Source organism: Triticum aestivum, chromosome 7D (assembly GCF_018294505.1).
Source record: "Triticum aestivum cultivar Chinese Spring chromosome 7D, IWGSC CS RefSeq v2.1, whole genome shotgun sequence".
Lineage (NCBI taxonomy): Eukaryota > Viridiplantae > Streptophyta > Magnoliopsida > Poales > Poaceae > Triticum > Triticum aestivum.
Window position 1 is genome coordinate 11,627,213 of NC_057814.1, and position 20,585 is coordinate 11,647,797.

Here is a 20,585-nt window from a genome sequence, read left to right on the forward strand (position 1 = left end):
TTTTCCAAAAAAAAACTCTGGGTATATATTCTGCAACTATGTTTCCCTTGCTAGCTTAATCTCGTGACGATCCTCTGCAAATAACTAGACATATAGAGATGCCTCGATGATAATGATCATATTTATATGCATGCTAGACTCTAATCTTGTTTGGACAACTTGGTACAAATAAATAAAGGCTAATAGATTTATCATCATCCTCTGTACGATCCAGATATACAAACGTACTACATGATTATTACAAGCTCCATCGGCATTAACTGCTTGCAGGCAGCTCGGCTAGCCAGTAAGAAAGGAAGTCCTTCGGCTCTTGGCTCGGCTAGCCAGTAAGAAACGTATATGCCCATCGAACCAACGCGCAACAGAGCAAATCATAGAAGCTTGAAGCTTGCTAGATGAAAAATCTCAAATACCAAGTTAATAACAATCCACAGCTCTTGCAAAAATCACACGCACAATCAAATTATTACAACAATCAGTCCATAGCTGACAAATGACACATCACACCACACCACACAGCGAGAGCATAACAGCAGCATGAGCGGGGTCAGGGGCTCATGCCGCATAAGCTGGATGCCACTCTTATTTATTTCTCTCTGCTCAGAGCATGTACCATCATCTCTCCAACCAGATGATAAGTACTTGCTTTGATGCATGCTGGTATGGATCGATCCAGCAAAGCTGACCGGGCCAATCAAAACCAAACTGGAAGACGCAACAGCACGTCAACAATGTAGACCGATGCAGAGCCACACCATGGCAATGCGGATGCAGAGCACACACAAACCAATCAAGCAACATGACTTTGGGTATAGGCAACATACACAACCATATATCGCAGAGAAATCTTCAACTTGGTAGATCAACATGCACATTATGTTGAAGAAAACTGAAGATGAACTCATGGAAGGGGTGGATTACCTACAAAGCAGCATAATACATTGCCAATAAGATGATTGATCAACTATATAAATTACTGGGAGTAGAGTAGTACTGGGACGATGATGAAGAAACTAAGCTGACTAGCACACTAAATTAAATTATTAATGAATGTAGAGATGGAGCCAAATATACCATATATACCTGAGTACGGTGCCTCTCGGCAGCTGGGCCTTCTTGTAGTACCTCGAGTGGCTCAGCTTGTAGAGCGAAGGGCGGTGGTTCGCATCACCCTCGTCCCACTCCAAGCTGTCCCACCATTCCTTCTCGCAGTCCACCTCGGGGCATTGCTTGGCAACAGCGGGCAGGCGCCTCAGGCTCCAGCAGCCCCTTGTCTTGATAGTCTCGAGCTTCTGGGCTAACATCGTACTTCCACAGATGCGCTGCAGCTTGGGGAGGTCGTGCAGGTGGATGTGCTTAAGCTCGGGGAAATTTATAATTGTTTGCTTCTCTTGGCGCTCAGGGTCCAAAGGGAAGATCTCCATGAGATCGCCACAACACACGATCTCAAGGGTCTCTAGTTTCCCCAAGGTAGTCATATTTACGGATAAGGGGAGCACATGTATGAGCCCGGGGCAATAGTCTAGGTGCAAGAATTTTAGGCGTTGAAAGGAATCTTTACTGGGTATGCATGTTGTACTCCAGTTCCAGATGTAGCGTGCCTTCAGGAGCTGGGATGCCCGGAACGTGGTCAACCAAGAAAAGCATTCAACTATCTCATAATCATTCCCATCATCACTTCGTGTGGGGATAGGAAATACAGAGCTTAGCTTGGGGCATCTCTCAACTCGACACCATCGAAGGTAGCTCCATGATTTTGTAAACCTGCTCGACCATAGCACTTGTGGGCTTGGGATGCTAGTGATGGACAAGCTATCATGCACACGCAGTGTTATAGCACTGTAACATATAAAATCAGGGATTAAAGCAACACCAGTACTAGTTCCTTGGATGTTGCCTTGTTGCTGCAGTAATCCACTCTTTATCTCCTCTTCATCTTGTATGTGGACGTACCAGCTCACGAATTCATCAACGGCAGGAACAGACGAGCAAGCCCACATCCATCCGATTGCACCTTCATTAGCAGTAGCAGCCAGCAGGTGGTCTCGGAAGATTATATCTCTTGCATATAAATAATGACCAGGCTTTCTAATTCCTTGAGCACGTCCACTATCATCAATAGCAACACTACCTGTAGGTGATGACGCCATCTCTATACATCCACACTTCTTCGTGAAATATTTTTCAAAGGGCTCTAGCGACCTAAAGAGCCTTGCATCCCTTACAGAGATGTACCAATCAAAGGATGTAGCTGGTTTTTCAGAAGGAACTGCAGCAATACAAGATGATCCTATAGCAGCAATAGTCTCCTTGGTCTTCTCTTCCCAATTAGCTTGGGCAGATGATGCTGATCGGATGGTGTCAATACGCAACACCTCGAACCTCCTTGGCCATTTGTTACTTGATGGATGTTGTATTGTTTGCAGCTTCTCACAACCCAGTAGGATGAGCTTCTTGAGGTTCAGGGCTACCACTTTTCTGAGGTCGAGGGTCTTCACTGCTGTACCCGAGAGATCTAGCTCCTGGAGGTTCTCCATCACCCCTCTTAGCAGCACACTCTTCAATTTGGCAAGGCCCTCTAAGGAAATGCTTGATATCTTAGGGATAGCATCATCAGTGATGAAGAAACTAAATGACTCAAGCAATGGTGGCAGAACATCAGGGACAACTTGTTCCAATCCAACACAGTCCTCAAGGATGATTTCCTTAAGGAGGCTGGCGCTAGACAGGTTAGGGACTTGACAGTGAATGACTATTTCTGTTGCAGAGTCTGTGTCGGTAGCTACTCGGAGCTTGACAAGGCTTGTTCTATTGCCACAGCGATCAACTATGCTCATCCAATCCTTGTCTGTCTCCACATTCAGCTCCCTGAGTTCATCCATTAAACACATCATAGTTTTTGAGTACCAATCTGTGTACCTCAGGTCCAACACCCACAACTTCTGGATACATGATCCGCTTTGGTTGTTGCTTTGATGCTTCTCCTCTCTGACATCTGTGCAATGGTCCAGCAGGAGGAATCTTAGGTGGCTGCAAAAGAAGAAGGGAGGAGATGTAAAACTGAAGGTGCACCAAGATAGATGTAACACCCGTAGCCTATTGTTGTGTGGGAACATGGCAGCTGGTAATACCACCCTCCTACCCTCTGATTCTTCTGTTAGAAGGAAGAAGGATGTCGCCCGAGGAGGCAACACACGATTATCATCATGTAGCAGGGTTTGGTGTGTGGCTGAAACCCAACAGCCATTAGGACTGGAAATGCGACCACCAATCTCTTTCTCATAGTAAATATTCTCCACAATCCGATCCAAGTGTACGTTTCTCTTCAAAGCATTGCCAACCTCCCATGCCGATGTATCGCCTTGACCTTGTATAATCCCGTCGCTTACCCAATAGTTTGAAGCATGCATCTCCCAGTCAATATCACTCACAAGTCTTCTTGCCCAAGCATACTGGAAGCACTCAACTATCTTATCAGGATCAAGAATACCCACGCGCTTGGCAACCTCCGCGGCCTCTTCATGCAATACATGATCGTGCCATTCTTCACTTCCCACGAAAACATCAACCACATTGTTTCTAAGCTGACGTTCCAGACTTTCATTGGGCAAATGAAAACCCCCACCCCAGGTCCACACGACCTTGTTACTCAAAAATGTTGTTACAGGGACACCACACGCGTACAGATCAATGTAGTGGTTGCTCCCGTTGTGGAAAAACACCACAAATGTACTGCCAGCAAGCTTTCTGAAGATCTCCTCTCTGACATCCAATATAACCCCTCTGGAGCCTTGGTCTATCCCATTGAAATCATCCTCCTCATCATGCTGATCAAAGATGGCCATCACCGACTGGGAAAGCTCTAGCTCCTCAGCAACTGCCTTTTGCAGGGCTCTCATGCTTTGCCACAATGTGCAATCCACGTGGACAACCTTGTCAAACTTCCTTCCTTTAGCAGCTTGTGATTTCAGGCGTTGGGCTGCCACTCTGAGAGCAGCAGATGCCCCGAGACAACACCAGCCATAAAAGTAGATATTTCTTTCGTGTTTGCTGATGCCATCCAGAATACCGAGTATTTCTCCTGCTGCAGCATCGATGGTATTTACCTTGAGCTCGATGCCCTATAGTGTATAATGATAACTGAATGAGGTTCATCACTTTTACCTTTGTTTCTTTTTCACTACTTTGTTTCAAGTTGTAAGGCACATTTTAACTATAGGGACAGGACATAGGAATAACAAAGATAATACTACCTCAGTCCCACATTATAAGACGTTTTTGGTAGGCTATTTTGCCTACCAAAAATGTCTTATAATTTGGGACAGAGGAAGTAGTTAATTATACTCTTTGTGTTTTCTTTTAGTACAAATTTTGTTATGACTATATAGGTGTTTTATAATGCCTGCAGTCGAACACTTAAACTGGATTGTGTATAATTTACTATCATCTAAATTCGTAAAAAAAACAATGGCTAATGTATGTATGGATAAAAAATCATGGCAGCAAAGGGAATGATAGTATCTCCCAACACACGGGTCATGTACTACTACACATTAGTTCTATCAAGATTTTTTTTCGGAGTGGATTTTATTTGCTTAAAATGGAGCATCAAGAAGGTATAAAATACAATGAGCACACACCCGACCTCTGTATAGTTAGGATGCACACAACCAACACCAACTCACACACATGCCAAAACAGTGACGGAGGATGAAAAAAAATTAAGGTGGGATGGACTCTAAAACATAAAAGAATTCATTGTAAAATCAAAATTGTCATACACATCCGTTTGTTTGCATCACCGCGTTGGAAAGTGGATTTCGCCCGCGCGGACGGAAACAACGCAGGCGGACTGCCCTAATGACTTGGTGTCATGCGCCTTTTTTTTTATTTGAGGGGTACTTGGTGTCGTGCGTGTGCAAGAGAGGAATAAAATTGTCGATTTTTTTCGAGACAAAGTTGTCGATTATTTGATCCTGCGATAGCACCTCCTGACGGGAGCTCCTATCTGCCGCTTATTGCGGTAGACAGTCGAGCAAACGCAAGGCGGCCCCAACTGGGCCGGCCCACTAGCGAATGAGCGAAGCGAGCGGATGTGCTAGCGATCGACTACTGTAGCAACTATATAAATGTTCTCGGAAAAAGGAGCATTACCGAGGATAGAACATGAGACCTCCATCAAACAAGATTTTCGGGCTAGCCACCAAACATAATGAGAACTAGTGATTACTTGCCCGCAAGCCTCTAAGAACAATACAAAAATAGATCCTTTTTTTTCTTTTTGTGTTTTTGATTTTTTTGTTCAAAATTCCAAAAAAATGTTCTCGAACCTGAGTTCAAAAATTCAGGAAAATGGTCTATATTTTGAAAAAGTGCGTTCAGTTTTTCAATTCCTGAACATTTTCATAGACAAGAATATTTTTTTTCATATGCGAACAAAAAAATTGAAACTGCAGAAAATGTTTTTGCAAAACGTGAAACATTTTTTGAAGTTGCGAAAAAATTATGAAATTCTGAACAAAATTTTAAACCATGAACATTTTTTGAATTTTTGAACAAATATTTGAAAATGGAACATTTCATGAAATTATGAACACAAATTGAAACAGCGAACATTTTTCAAATTTTTTAACAAATATTTTAAAATCGAACTTCATGAAATATCTAACAAAAATTTAAAACCACGAACATTTTTTGAAATTTCTGAACACTTTTGCAAACTAGAACATTTCTTAATTTCAGACCAAAATTTCCAACAACGAACTTTTTTTGCAATTATGGAATTTTTGTTTTTGAAAATATGAACATTTTCTAAATTTGTGAATAAATTTTGAAATACATGAACATTATTTCAAATTCCTATAAATTTTATGGAATTCAAAACATTTTTTGAATTTGTGAACATATTTTAAACAAATGGAATTTTTTTATAAAATCTGAGAAAAATTTAAATTTTTGAAAAAGAAGGAAATATCGACTTGAAAAAGGAAAAAAAAGTTGAAAGTAAAATAAAGAAACGAGAAGAAAAAAAAAAGAAGGAAAACCATGCCGGAGTCGCCGACGCTCACCACACACAGTCATGGACAATGCCAGTGGGAGGTGCCTGAGCACGCACAACAGGCGGGCCGTGGGAGTGACTAGGGACGATTCCCAACTGGTTCTGCTCTAGGCAGAGCAGCTAGCGACTCCGTCCAGCCGTGGGAGCCACTCCCAGCGTGACGTACGGGATGAAGCAGGAGCACCGGTCGCGCCTCATCTACCGCGAGGTCGCACCCACCTGCAGCAAATCGCGAGCAGCCGCCACACCCGCACGGAGGCGCATCCGATCTCGCCGACCATGGATGAGACTAGATGGGGAAGATATAAGAGGAGAAAGCAGGCGTCATGGGGAGGCCCACCGCCGCCGGCAAGCCGGCCGGGGAGGCCACTGCCGGCGGCGGCGAGGAGGGTTCACGAACGAGGGGGTCGAGAGGTAGGTGCGGCGGGGGTGCCTCCGGACTCGCCCGAGAGCGAGCCGGGAGGCGGCTAGGGTTTGCTGTCTGTCGCGTGGAAAGCTTAACCGAACTGAGATCGACATCTAGATACATGAGCAATCCTTGCAAATAGCTCACCAAATGGCACGGCTGAACTAAATCCTCTTCTTCTCAAACAAAAGTGAAACATTTTATAGATGGCAAACCCACAAAGTGGGCACGCGGATTTTTAGAGCACCTGCACCCAGGCTTTTCTATCCTGGCTCTTCAATATCGCTTTAAGATCCGTGCTACATAACTAACTTTCTACATGAAATTTTCTCTTTTTTATTTCTCTCATATAAAACATGTCTTGAAGTTCAAACCTTTGTAGGGCGACAAAGCTTTCTAACTAGAATCTAGGATAAATCTTCCAGAATTTTTTGTCTGACATAAATACTAAAAATATGATTTTTTAATCAAACAAACTTATTTTGTATATTTAAGTCGGGCCAAAAAATATTAAAAAATTATCCTAGATTCTAGTTAGAAAGCTTTGTTATTCTGCAAAGGTTTGAACTTCAAGACATGTTCTATATGAGAGAAACCAAAGAGAAATGTATTTGTACGGATCGTGATGCGTGGATGGATGGCTAGGATAGAAGGGCCTGGGGCAGGTGCTCTAAAACATGTTTTCGCACAAAGTGGTCAGGCAACAAGCAAAATATGATAGCAAATGCAAATCTCAGTTAAGCTCGCGACATTGGTTCCTGAAGATCGAGATGCATGAATGGATTACGTACCCTGGTCATGATGTATCGAATTGATCGTCAGGTACATTTGGAGTTGAATTGGCTTGTTCGATCTAACCCATGATCTAATGGATCTGCAGGAAAGACTCCAGCTGGCTTAATTCGTTCCTGCACGTGTGTCGGATCGATGCAAGCATTTGGAGAAGTTAGAAGATGATCCCTGGCTCGTTATAAAGTCTTTCAAAAGCTTTACAAACTTGCAGAAGCACTCTGCAGATCATATACATATACAGACGATTGGCACAGTAACATTACCTTGATTGTGGCGTAGCTGGATTGAACCAGTACAAGTTTAGCAAAAACGAAGCCAAATGGATCGATCAGGTGGACCAGAAAACTAAGCTGCTTGCAGACACAGAATGGAATAGATACAGCAAGCTCTTGTCCTGGGGCATGCATATATACATAGTAGTATTCCTTGTGTTTGCTTTGCTGCTTTACTTGCTCTTCTGCCAACAAAGCTGTGAAAATTCTTTGCTCCCAGCACACTCTAGTCTTTAGCTCCATCCATCTGTCATCATCAGATTCTTGGCTTGCTAAGTTTAAAGACCAAAGGTAAAGATAAAGATAAAGTTAGGCTACAGGTGGCCCTACATGTGATCGAGCATTTTTTTTAGTCTAGCAGTGGATCAGGATTGTACGTGCCTACAGAATACTTGGCTCTATGTCAAATTTGAGATTAGGCCCTATACCTGATCGAGAAAAGTCAAAACCAACTATACAAAAATAATACGAAAAAAGAATTATGATGGTAACACAATTTTCTATACTGGCTTGTATCATCACAAGTAAGGATGATTTGTTACTGTCGTAAGCGAATGGATCAAATATCCAGCATTTTGCTACCATTTTTGAAGTATTCTTGGGTGCACTCCCCCTAAAAATTTATAAATTTCGGTGCAAACCAGTAGTTGAGATTAAAGTTTACCCGTTTAGTTCTGAAAAAAAAAATATGTCTGTTTAAACTGGTCAATTGGTATTTGGCTTAACACTCTGAAAATCCAGCCCGTCAACATCTCTCGTCTCGTCATGTAAAACAACACCTCTTATCTTCGTCTGAGTTATGTACATTTCAAAGATCCAAGATAAGCTTTCTTATATCCTGCGCTCACACTTGGATAAGGCGTGATAGTTTTTGCTTAGATACATAAGCTAATGCCAAAGAGAACGTACATAACAGGGGCTAACTAACTCTCAAAGGGAAACCAAACAAAGGACACCACTAGTAGAGTTGTAACTACAAGGCATGGGCCAATGTAAGATGCTTCAGAGTTCAAATCGACCTTGGCCCATGCATGATTTGAACTCTGAAGCATCTCGCAAATCCATGCACGTGACACATACAAAAATATGGCATGAGAATATACTGGGATGACAGCAATGAAATTAAGGGGAAGGCATGCATTTAGAGACTCACCTTGGCATCAACAGCAAGTTCCTTCAAGAGCTTCCGCACATGAGCCATACCACCAGGAAGCTATGTGAAGGCGTAGTCGGGCAGTAGGCACTGGATCTCTATCTCTTAATGCGACTTCGAGCTTGACCTTCCTTTGGCTTGCAAAGCCGCAGGAATCAGGCGAAGGCACAGGTCCAGGCACGTAGACATGAAAAGCAAAGATCAGCCGGCGGGAGAGCCACTACTGAAATGGTGAACCAATTGGCACGGCCCCTCCCCACGACCCTGTATTGAGATGACATCGAAGACAGCCTGCTTCGCTCCCTCCCGGTGCGGCATTGCTGCACAGAAGGCAACTAAAACGTCCGCATGGCATCGCACGTTCGATTTGATTGAGCCTGAAATCGAGCATGAACTATTAGAAATTTAATCCCGTAGGATCTACTTAACAGATCGTAAGCCAGACATTAGATCACCTAATTGCATCAATCAGAGAGATAGATTAGGTTCTTACCACCAATGGAAGCAGCCATTGGTGTCGACGATGCGAAGTCCCGTGCCTGCTCGATGCAGGCTTGATGTAGATGCTCGCTGCAGGTAGCGGCGTCCCTCCAGGTGCCACCGGCACTGCCCTGGAACAGGGGCAGAGCTTGGAGATGATCTTCCCGTCGTGCAGCGCTCCCCCAGATCGGTTAGGGTTTTCGGATGTGGGGAGCAGGAGTAAACCATACGAGAACTAGTCTAACGTAGGTGCCGGCTGCTCCCCCACCTTTTTTATGTGTGCCGGCAACAGGGGACCAAAACCATAGTTGGTTAGGGTGCCCCCGATCAGGGCGCGTAAGTTGGGATCGAGGGGTGCGAACGTTGGTTCGTGACCTCCCTGTTTCCCTCTTTAACGTAACTTATTTCTGGTCCTTTTATTTTCGTTTTTGGCCCATTGGGCCTTTAGATCAATACCAACATTCTCCCCCTTGATCGTTAGGCTCAATAACTTTTGCCCATTCTCCATAGGAATGATACACTAGAGTAAGGTGTTACAACAGCCAATGAAATGCCATTGAATCGCAATACTCATAGCACACATCCTATTTCGAAGTGGAATACATATTACTTTATGGGGAGTGGTTTATATTACCGGTCCCATAATTCCAGAATCAAGAGGCTTCCACTAATCCCATGCCGGCTACATGCTCACGAAAAATCATATAGTCTGGCTGTGCTCTATCTTCATCACACAAAATATTTAAATCATGCACAACCCCGATGACAAGCCAAGCAATTGTTTCATACTTTTGATGTTCTCAAACTTTTTCAATCTTCACGCAATATATGAGCGTGAGCCATGGACATAGCACTATAGGTGGAATAGAATGGTGGTTGTGGAGAAGACAAAGAGGAGAAGATAGTCTCACATCAACTAGGCGTATCAACGGGCTATGGAGATGCCCATCAATAGATATCAATGTGAGTGAGTAGGGATTGCCATGCAACGGATGCACTAGAGCTATAAGTGTATGAAAGCTCAACAAAAGAAACTAAGTGGGTGTGCATCCAACTCGCTTGCTCACGAAGACCTAGGGCATTTTGAGGAAGCTCATCATTGGGATATACAAGCCAAGTTCTATAATAAAAAATTCCCACTAGTATATGGAAGTGACAACATAGGAGATTCTCTATCATGAAGATCATGGTGCTACTTTGAAGCACAAGTGTGGTAAAAGGATAGTAGCATTGCCCCTTCTCTCTTTTTCTCTCATTTTTTTTTGTTTTGTTTTGTATTTTTTTGGCCTTCTCTTTTTTTGGCCTCTTTTTTCTCTTTTTTTTTATTTTTCGTCCGGAGTCTCATCCCGACTTGTGGGGGAATCATAGTCTCCATCATCCTTTCCTCACTGGGACAATGCTCTAATAATGATGATCATCACACTTTTATTTACTTACAACTCAAGAATTACAACTCAATACTTGGAACAAGATATGACTCTATATGAATGCCTCCGGCGGTGTACCGGAATGTGCAATGACTCATGAGTGACATGTATGAAAGAATTATGAACGGTGGCTTTGCCACAAATACGATGTCAACTACATGATCATGCAAAGCTATATGACAATGATGGAGCGTGTCATAGTAAACGGAACGGTGGTAAGTTGCATGGCAATATATCTCGGAATGGCTATGAAAATGCCATGATAGGTAGGTATGGTGGCTATTTTGAGGAAGGTATATGGTGGGTGTATGATACCGGCGAAAGATGCACGGTATTAGAGAGGCTAGCAATGATGGAAGGATGAGAGTACGTATAATCCATGGACTCAACATTAGTCATAAAGAACTCACATACTTATTGCAAAAATCTATTAGTTATCGAAACGAAGTACTACGCGCATGCTCCTAGGGGGATAGATTGGTAGGAAAAGACCATCGCTCGTCCCCGACCGCCACTCATAAGGAAGACAATCAATAAATAAATCATGCTCCGACTTCATCACATAACGGTTCATCATACGTGCATGCTACGGGAATCACAAACTTTAACACAAGTATTTCTCAAATTCACAACTACTCCACTAGCATGACTCTAATATCACCATCTTCATATCTCAAAACAATCATCAAGTATCAAACTTCTCATAGTATTCAATGCACTTTATATGAAAGTTTTTATTATACCCATCTTGGATGCCCATCATATTAGGACCAAATTCATAACCAAAGCAAATTACCATGCTGTTCTAAAGACTCACAAAATAATATAAGTGAAGCATGAGAGTTCATATATTTCTTCAAAATAAAGCCACTGCCGTGCTCTAAAAGGATATAAGTGAAGCACTAGAGCAAACGACAAACTACTCCGAAAGATATAAGTGAAGATCAATGAGTAGTGTAATAATTATGCAACTATGTGAAGACTCTCTAACATTTAAGAATTTCAGATCTTGATATTTTATTCAAACAGCAAGCAAAACAAAATAAAATAAAATGATGCTCCAAGCAAAACACATATCATGTGGTGAATAAAAATATAGCTCCAAGTAAAGTTACCGATGAACGAAGACGAAAGAGGGGATGCCATCCGGGGCATCCCCAAGCTTAGTCTCTTGGTTGTCCTTGGATATTACCTTGGGTGCCTTGGGCATCCCCAAGCTTAGGCTCTTGCCACTACTTATTCCATAGTCGATCGAATCTTAGCCCAAAACTTGAAAACTTCACAACACAAAACTTAACAGAAAATCTCGTGAGCTCCGTTAGCGAAAGAAAACAAAACACCACTTCAACGTACTGTAATGAACTCATTATTTATTTGTATTGATGTTAAATCTACTGTATTCCAACTTCTCTATGGTTTATAAACTGTTTTACTAGCCATAGATTCATCAAAATAAGCAAAGAACACACGGAAAACAGAATCTGTCAAAAACAGAACAGTCTGTAGTAATCTGTAACTAACGCAAACTTCTGGAACTCAAAAAAATCTGCCAAAATAGGAAGACATAGAAATTTTTTATTATTGATCTACTTCAATTGGAATCAGTATTTTATCACTTTCTGGTGAATTTTAACAATTGTTTTCGTGAGCCGAAAGTTTCTGTCTTTTTCAGCAAGATCAAATAATTATCATCCAAGAAGATCCTATAGGTTTTACTTGGCACAAGCACTAATTATAACATAAAACCACATCTAACCAGAGGCTAGATAGATTATTTATTACTAAACTGGAGCAAAAGGCAAAGAACAAAATTAAAATTGGGTTGCCTCCCATCAAGCGCTAACGTTTAACGCCCCTAGCTAGGCATGATGATTTCAATGATGCTCACATAAAAGATAAGAATTGAAACATAAAGAGAGCATCATGAAACACATGGCAAGCACATTTAAGTCTAACCCACTTCCTATGCATAGGGATTTTGTGAGCAAACAACTTATGGGAACAATAATCAACTAGCATAGGAAGGCAAAACAAGCATAACTTCAAAACTTTTAACACGTAGAGAGGAAACTTGATATTATTGCAATTCCTACAAGCATATATTCCTCCCTCATAATAATTTTCAGTAGCATCATGAATGAATTCAACAATATAACCAGCACCTAAAGCATTCTTTTCATGATCTACAAGCATAGAAATTTTATTACTCTCCACATAAGCAATTTTGTTCTCATTCGGAATAGTGGGAGTATCATAAGAAAATCGAATACTATAAATTGTTTCCACATTAAAGGAGTAATGTTCAGAAAAAGGGTAATCATAATCTTGAAAAGTTTTATAAATATAATCATCACTACTTTTTATAGCATAAGTTTCATCACAATAATCATCATAAGTAGCAACTTTGTTCTCATCATAATCAATTGAAACCTCTTCCGAAATAGTGGATTCATCACTAAATAAAGTCATGACCTCTCCAAATACACTTTTATAATTATCACAATAAGATTCAACACCCTCCAAAATAGTGGGATTACTACTTCCTAAAGTTGACACTCTTCCAAACCCACTTTCATCAATATAATCATCATAAGTAGGAGGCATGCTATCATCATAACAAATTTGCATATCAAAACTTGGGAGGCTAAAAATACCATCTTCATTAAACATATCATCCCCAAGCTTGGGACAAACATTAATTTCAGCAAATATATTCTCAAACATGTCATTCTCATCAAACATAGCATCCCCAAGCTTGGGCATTTTCATATCATAAGCATAATCACTCTCATCATTAATAGTATGGATAGCACCAATAGTATAGCAATTATCATCATCACAATGAGTAATAGGAGCAACATCATTTGGGAGGGATACCTTTCTACCATTCCTCCTCCGTCTTTTCTTTTTCTTTTTCACCTCATGTTTGGGTTTAACCCTCTTTTTTGAGCTCCTTATTGATGAGATTGGTTGGATAGAAGGCTCCTCCTCGTTACCTGATTCATCATAAGAAATAATAGGAGGATATTGGGAAGCCTCTTCCCTTTCACTAGTATTCTCTTCATCCTATATTTATTTTCTTTTCTTTATGTAATTGGAAATATAAGGATTTTCAATGCAATTCACCGCACAATACATATAAATTTCCTCTAGATCAAAATCAAGAACTCTATCAAGGGCAAATTCTGGAATAACCTTAGTTATACGTTTCATTTCTTCATAACCCAAGAGCAAACTAAGTTCATTATGATGTGCGAGGGAAATCAAGTCATCACAATTTTTGGACACGATACGATCATGAAACAATTTGCATTGGTTATTGAAATGATCACGTTCATTGCAAAGTTCACAAGTATGGCTAAGAAAGTTTAAATTTTCAGCACAAACATCTAGCCTTTCTTGCAACCATTTAGTTTCCAAATACTTATGCCTCTTGCAAAATCTATTTTCCCTAATTGGTGTGTACTTGCAAACTCTATGCACTCCACAAAAATCGACATGCTTATAAGAGACATTTTCATCATGACTAGTGCAATCATCATTAGTACTATGGATATTCAAAGAGTTCATACTAACAACATTGCAATCATGCTCATCATTCAAAGATCTAGTGCCAAACATTTTATAGATTTCTTCTCCTAGCACTTGAGCACAATTTTCCTTTCCATCGTTCTCACGAAAGATATTAAAAAGATGAAGCGTATGAGACAAACTCAATTCCATTTTTTTAGTTTTCTTTTATAGACTAAACTAGTGATAAAACAAGAAACTAAAAGATCCGATTAAAAGATCTAAAGATATACCTTCAAGCACTCACCTCCCTGGCAACGGCGCCAGAAAAGAGCTTGATGTCTACTACACAACCTTCTTCTTGTAGACGTTGTTGGGCCTCCAAGTGCAGAGGTTTGTAGGACAGTAGCAAATTTCCCTCAAGTGGATGACCTAAGGTTTATCAATCCGTGGGAGGCGTAGGATGAAGATGGTCTCTCTCAAACAACCCTGCAACCAAATAACAAAGAGTCTCTTGTGTCCCCAACACACCCAATACAATGGTAAATTGTATAGGTGCACTAGTTCGGCGAAGAGATGGTGATACAAGTGCAATATGGATGATAGGTATAGGTTTTTGAAATCTGAAAATATAAAAACAGCAAGGTAACAAGTGGTAAAAGTGAGCGTAAACGGTATTGCAATGCTAGGAAACAAGGCCTAGGGTTCATACTTTCACTAGTGCAAGTTCTCTTAACAATAATAACATAATTGTATCATATAAATATCCCTCAACATGCAACAAAGAGTCACTCCAAAGTCACTAATAGCGGAGAACAAACGAAGACATTATTGTAGGGTACGAAACCACCTCAAAGTTATTCTTTCTGATCGATATATTCAAGAGTCCGTAGTAAAATAACATGTAGCTATTCTTTCCGTTCAATCTATCATAGAGTTCGTACTAGAATAACACCTTAAGACACAAATCAACCAAAACCCTAATGTCACCTAGATACTCCAATGTCACCTCAAGTATCCGTGGGTATGATTATACGATATGCATCACACAATCTCAGATTCATCTATTCAACCCACACAAAGTACTTCAAAGAGTGCCCCAAAGTTTCTACCGGAGAGTCAAGACGAAAACATGTGCCAACCTCTATGCATAAGTTCACAAGGTCACTGAACCCGCAAGTTGATCACCAAAACATACATCAAGTAGATCACGTGAATATCTCATTGTCACCACAGATAAGCACATGCAAGACATACATCAAGTGTTCTCAAATCCTTAAAGACTCAATCCGATAAGATAACTTCAAAGGGAAAACTCAATCCATTACAAGAGAGTAGAGGGGGAGAAACATCATAAGATCCAACTATAATAGCAAAGCTCGTGATACATCAAGATCGTGCCAAATCAAGAACACGAGAGAGAGAGAGAGAGAGAGATCAAACACATAGCTACTGGTACATACCCTCAGCCCCGAGGGTGAACTACCACCTCCTCGTCATGGAGATCGCCGGGATGATGAAGATGGCCACCGGTGAGGGATCCCCCCTCCGGCAGGGTGCCGGAACAGGGCCCCGAGTGGTTTTTGGTGGCTACAGAGGCTTGCGGCAGCGGAACTGCCGATCTATTCTGTTCCCCGATGGTTTTAGGGTATATGGACATATATAGGCGAAAGAAGTCGGTCAGGGGAGCCACGAGGGGCCCACGAGGGTGGGGGCGCGCCCAGGGAGGCAGGCGCGCCTCCCTGCCTCGTGGCCACCTTGAAGCTTCCTTGACTTCAACTCCAAGTCTCCTGGATCACGTTCGTTCCAAAAATCACGCTCCCGAAGGTTTCATTCCGTTTGGACTCCGTTTGATATTCCTTTTCTGCGAAACACTGAAACAAAGGAAAAACAGAAACTGGCACTGTGCTCTGGGTCAATAGCTTAGTCCCAAAAATAATAGAAAAGTGCATAGTAAAGCCCATTAAACATCCAAAACAGATAATATAATAGCATGGAACAATCAAAAATTATAGATACGTTGGAGACGTATCAATGGTTGATGATGTAGGAGATATGCCCTAGAGGCAATAATAAATGATATTATTTATCTCCGAGTTCATAATTATGTTTATGTTCCATGCTATAACTGCTATGGTTCTCGAGTCTGCAATAACCACGAGGCTCGGAGGAAGACTCATATGCACGTGTGGAATAATAAACGGTAAAATGTATTCCTAGTCTGGCCTCTAAGACTAGCTCAAGTGTTGCATGATGGTTATGTTTTCCTGATCATGGGCATGTCTATGTCAGCAACCTTGAGGGCATAATGTTAAGAGAACATTTGTGTTGAATCGACCCGGCATGATGTTATGCTATGAGATTCATTCGTCACAAGTTTATTGGTACATAACACAGAGATGGTTAACGTTTGCATGATTCCTTAGACCATGAGAGTATCGAGTTTCTTCATGCTTGCTTCATGAACTTTGGGGTTTGTTAAACGTCATCCGTAAATGGGTGGCTATTACGGCGGCTTACGGGTTCATGGAAAAGTGTGTCAAGTAACTTGATAGCTCAAGATTGGGATTTGCTCCTCCGACGATGGAGAGATATCTCTGGGCCCTCTCGGTGTTACGGTATCCATCATCGTCTGGCCAGACACTTTGTGATTTGATCACGGGGATGCCGGAACACGATAACGAGAAAAGAGAACAATACCGGTAACGAGGTAACTAGCATAGTGGACAAGTTGTTGATCCACGGGAATGCCAACATGTCTCACCTCGGGTATTTGTAACATATCGCGAAGCAACAGGAATAGCACACGGCAACTGGAGGTTCACTCGAATATTTATTCGTGTGGGTATAGGGGTCAATATGGGTGTCCACGGCTCCGATGTTGATCATTGATCGGAAGGGGTTCCGGGTCATGTCTATACTTCACCGAACCTATAGGGTCACACGCTTAAGGGTCATCTATCTGCTGAATACTAGACAGGGAGTCTGAGAGAAAATCACCGAAAAAGTTTCGGACACCGAAAAGTTTCGGACAGCGGAATCGTACCGCAGAGAGAGGTCATCGGATAAGTTTCGATGATACCGAAAAGTTGTTTCGGGATACACCATTAAGTCAAATTGGTTTCGGCACATGCCTGATAATTCTTGGAGGATGCCAGAATCATTCTGGAAGCTTTTTGGAATTTTCTGAGATAAAAACCGGAAATGTTCCGGAGCTGCCGGAGCCACTTCAGATGCGTTTCGCAGATGAAAATCACTAAAACCGGAATTGTTTCGGAACGCGTTGAAAATCATTTTAGTGGGTACTGGAAATGTTCTTAGCCCACATAAATATTTTCAGTTCGATCAGACGCTGAAAAATGTCGTCGTGAATAGTGAAAATCAGCTTTATGGTTACTTTATGGAAAGCCACCTTTTGGGGCTTTGCTCCAAAAGATCTTGGGGATGACATGGATGGATAGGAGCCATTTTTTGGGCCCCTCATGGGGGTGTGGCCGGCCACATGGGGTATCCCCCCTTGGGGACCCTCTTGTTCCTTGGTTTCACTCCTAGGTCCTTGTGGAAGGACTTCATTCATGTGCATTTTGGGTTTTTTGTGAAACTACCCTACCCCCTTGGGATTTCCTATAAATAGAGGTGGAGGGGCAGCCCTCCACACTCATCCCTTGCTCTCATACACATGCCATGCATTATCTGGCTTCTTCTCTCCCTCCCACGAAAAGAGTTTCGTAGAGCCGTAAGGCTGTCTGGGTTCCGGCAGGAACTAGTTCTGGACGGCGAAGCCCTGCCGGATAGATGACACCGTATGTGTGCAACTCTGTAGAGAGATCGTAGTTTCGGTCTTAGTTCGTGAGTGCCTCCCGAAGGGCTGTCCGTGTGACCGTCCGAGTTTCGAAGGTCCTCCCGAAGGGCTGTCCGAGTGACCGTTCGAGTTTCGAAGGTCCTCCCGAAGGGCTGTCCGCGACACCGTCCGGGGGGCTGTTCGACCGCCTCCTGGAGGGCTGTCTGAGGAGCAGATGAGGGTATACATCCTCGCGGTTGGGAGGTTGTAAATCCTAGCTGCGGGGATCTGCACCGCCGATCGTCATCGACTCTACTTCCCGCTGCGCTACGAGTCGGTAACGAAAAAGATCAAACCATGTATGCAGTCTCCATAGTGGTCCTGGGCTGGTGCGTAGGTCGGAAAATTTTTGTTTTCTGCTGCGTTCCCCTACAGTGGCATCAAGAGCCGTGCTATGCGTAGATGCAGGTTTCGATCTAGAATACATGGAGATGTATGGGTATTGCATAATATAATTAGGTAGTAGATGAGATCTATTGCTGAAAATTATTTATGCGGGTGACAGATGAAATCTGTTACCCGAGGTTCTTGTTGCTTCCCTAGAATTTGCGTTTGCTCAATCTCGAGACAGCATGGTGGAATTTGACAAAGTTCTGGCAATCCGTGATCCTGATTGATCATGGAAGTGCTATCAGTTCTTTGGGTTCTGCCGTAGTCAAAAGAAAGATGAAATTCGCAGATGAAAGGGCATTGCAGATATGATCTGCACGGGGGTCATGCGTATGACGAAGTTTAGTATGGGGCTCGAGATTTAATTATCCCGTGTTTCATACACCCCGAGATGTTAATCTAGCAACCTGAATAATCATACTTGATGATAAACGTTGGTAGCTGCGGTTTAAGTCAAAACCTTAGAAGCCACGTAAAATAAATTTTGCATAAACCGATTAGAGGCGTCTAACTTGGTTTTGCAGGATGTGCATGTGATGTGGTATAGCAGTGCTCATACTAATTCGATTATGTATGAGATGACTATATGATGTAATTTGATTAACATGACCTGCGTGTCATGATTCGGCATGATGGCTGGAGCCATATGATTGCACTTTAATGACCTGCGTGTCAACCTTGTTGTAATGCATTATTTTGTTAGCTATAGAGATAGCAATATTATCTGGTGCATCGACAAGGTGGTGGCAATCTTCGCGAAGGTGAACACCGACGCGAATGCCGAAGACGAAGAAATGAAATACTTCTCCGTCAGAAAGGGCTATACCATATCATGCTATTATGAATTGCCTGAGATGTTTATCCCTTATGATGCACCCTTCTTGATTGCGCGGTAGTCGCTTTTATTAGGGTGATCTCTCACTTAAAATATCAAGTAGTTAGTGTTCTCCCAAGTGTAGCACCGTCACGGCACCTATCTTTTCGGGGTGCGCCATGGATGCATGGGTACGAACGATTAGAGAAGTGTGAGGCGGGTGAGGTCAGACCTCGCAGCAAGATCACTTGGTTGTCTTGACGTTCATGGCAGGATCGTCCTGAGCTCGGAACACACGCATCGAAAGATGAGCAAGAGTCACATAGAGATGTGATCGGCAAGTTGGCCTACCGATTAAAATTCCCGTTATGAGATGATGATTCTATGGCGATGAATTGAAGTCTGGATCTTGTATCACTCAAAATTAATTGTGAGAGATATTGATTTGAGTGGGAGCGCACTGTTGAATTAACATGTTTAATTCTCAGTGCAATTAATTATGAACACTGTCTAAGTGTTTCTTGCATAATAGTTGTAGAATAATGGCTCGCATTTCCACCTTCCCTATTAAAATTGAATAGCTGTTAAATATCTGGTTAAAACTTTACGATTGGTAACGTAATATGAGGATTGTCCTCAAAAGTGCCGAGAAGGACTTTGTCCTATCGCATGCTTTCCGTATCCTCCCGCTAATGCTATGGATCATGTGACTCTCGTCCTTCGATCCAAAAGCTAGAATTCTGTTACAGTCAAGTGGAATATGTTTGCTTCCATGAAACCCAAACTTCGAAAGTTGGGATAGTTATATGATATTCATGGAACTGAAAATTATTTTCAGATACAAACAAAGCAATGTTTGTTTGCAAGTATTAGTAAAAGTGTTTACTATGCATTTGACTGTTGGGAAAGGGATCCAGAAGAACGCCTGTCATATAATGAAAGGTGAATAAAACAACAACTTAAAGAGAAAGGAAGTGTCCAAAGGGTGTTAGTATGACTTACACGCCTAGGAAGTCCGGGGCTAATGCCACTCTTAAGTTGGGTGCTTCTTCTGAGAGTAGGAGAAATACTAAAAGTTAAACTGTTAGAAGTATAAAGGCAAAAGGAAAGAAGACTGGAATATCCAGCTCATGTATGAATGTCATACAAGTTTTTGATGTATAGAAGGCTGGTCAAAGATATAGTTCTTGCGAATTATGGTTAAACATGTTAATCACTAATTCTTGGGTATTGTGAGTTCATCACAAAATTGCCCGCTCGATTGCATTCTGTTGCAACTCGATGTAAGAACTACTATGGCCTGAAAGACTAGCTAGAAATGAGGTTAAGGTATACACAGGGAACATAGTAAATGTTACTATACCTTCCATCGGTGTATTGCCGTCTGTATTTATTTTCATAATTCATTTAGAGTTTTACAAACTCTATCCCATTGCATAAGG

At 41.9% G+C, this 20,585-nt stretch overlaps 1 protein-coding gene across 1 annotated transcript; it reads right to left on the reverse strand.

Annotated features, from left to right (window-relative positions):
- Positions 1-287: 287 nt before the first annotated feature.
- On the reverse strand, positions 288-7,676 carry LOC123170300 (uncharacterized). Its single transcript, XM_044588132.1, has 4 exons — positions 7,520-7,676; positions 7,256-7,372; positions 1,084-4,121; positions 288-921 (listed from the first exon to the last, which is right to left on the reverse strand). Exons 2-4 carry the CDS (start codon positions 7,262-7,264, stop codon positions 918-920), a joined length of 3,051 nt encoding a protein of 1,016 aa, XP_044444067.1. The 5' UTR covers positions 7,265-7,372; positions 7,520-7,676; the 3' UTR covers positions 288-917.
- Between the last annotated feature and the right edge of the window lie 12,909 nt (positions 7,677-20,585).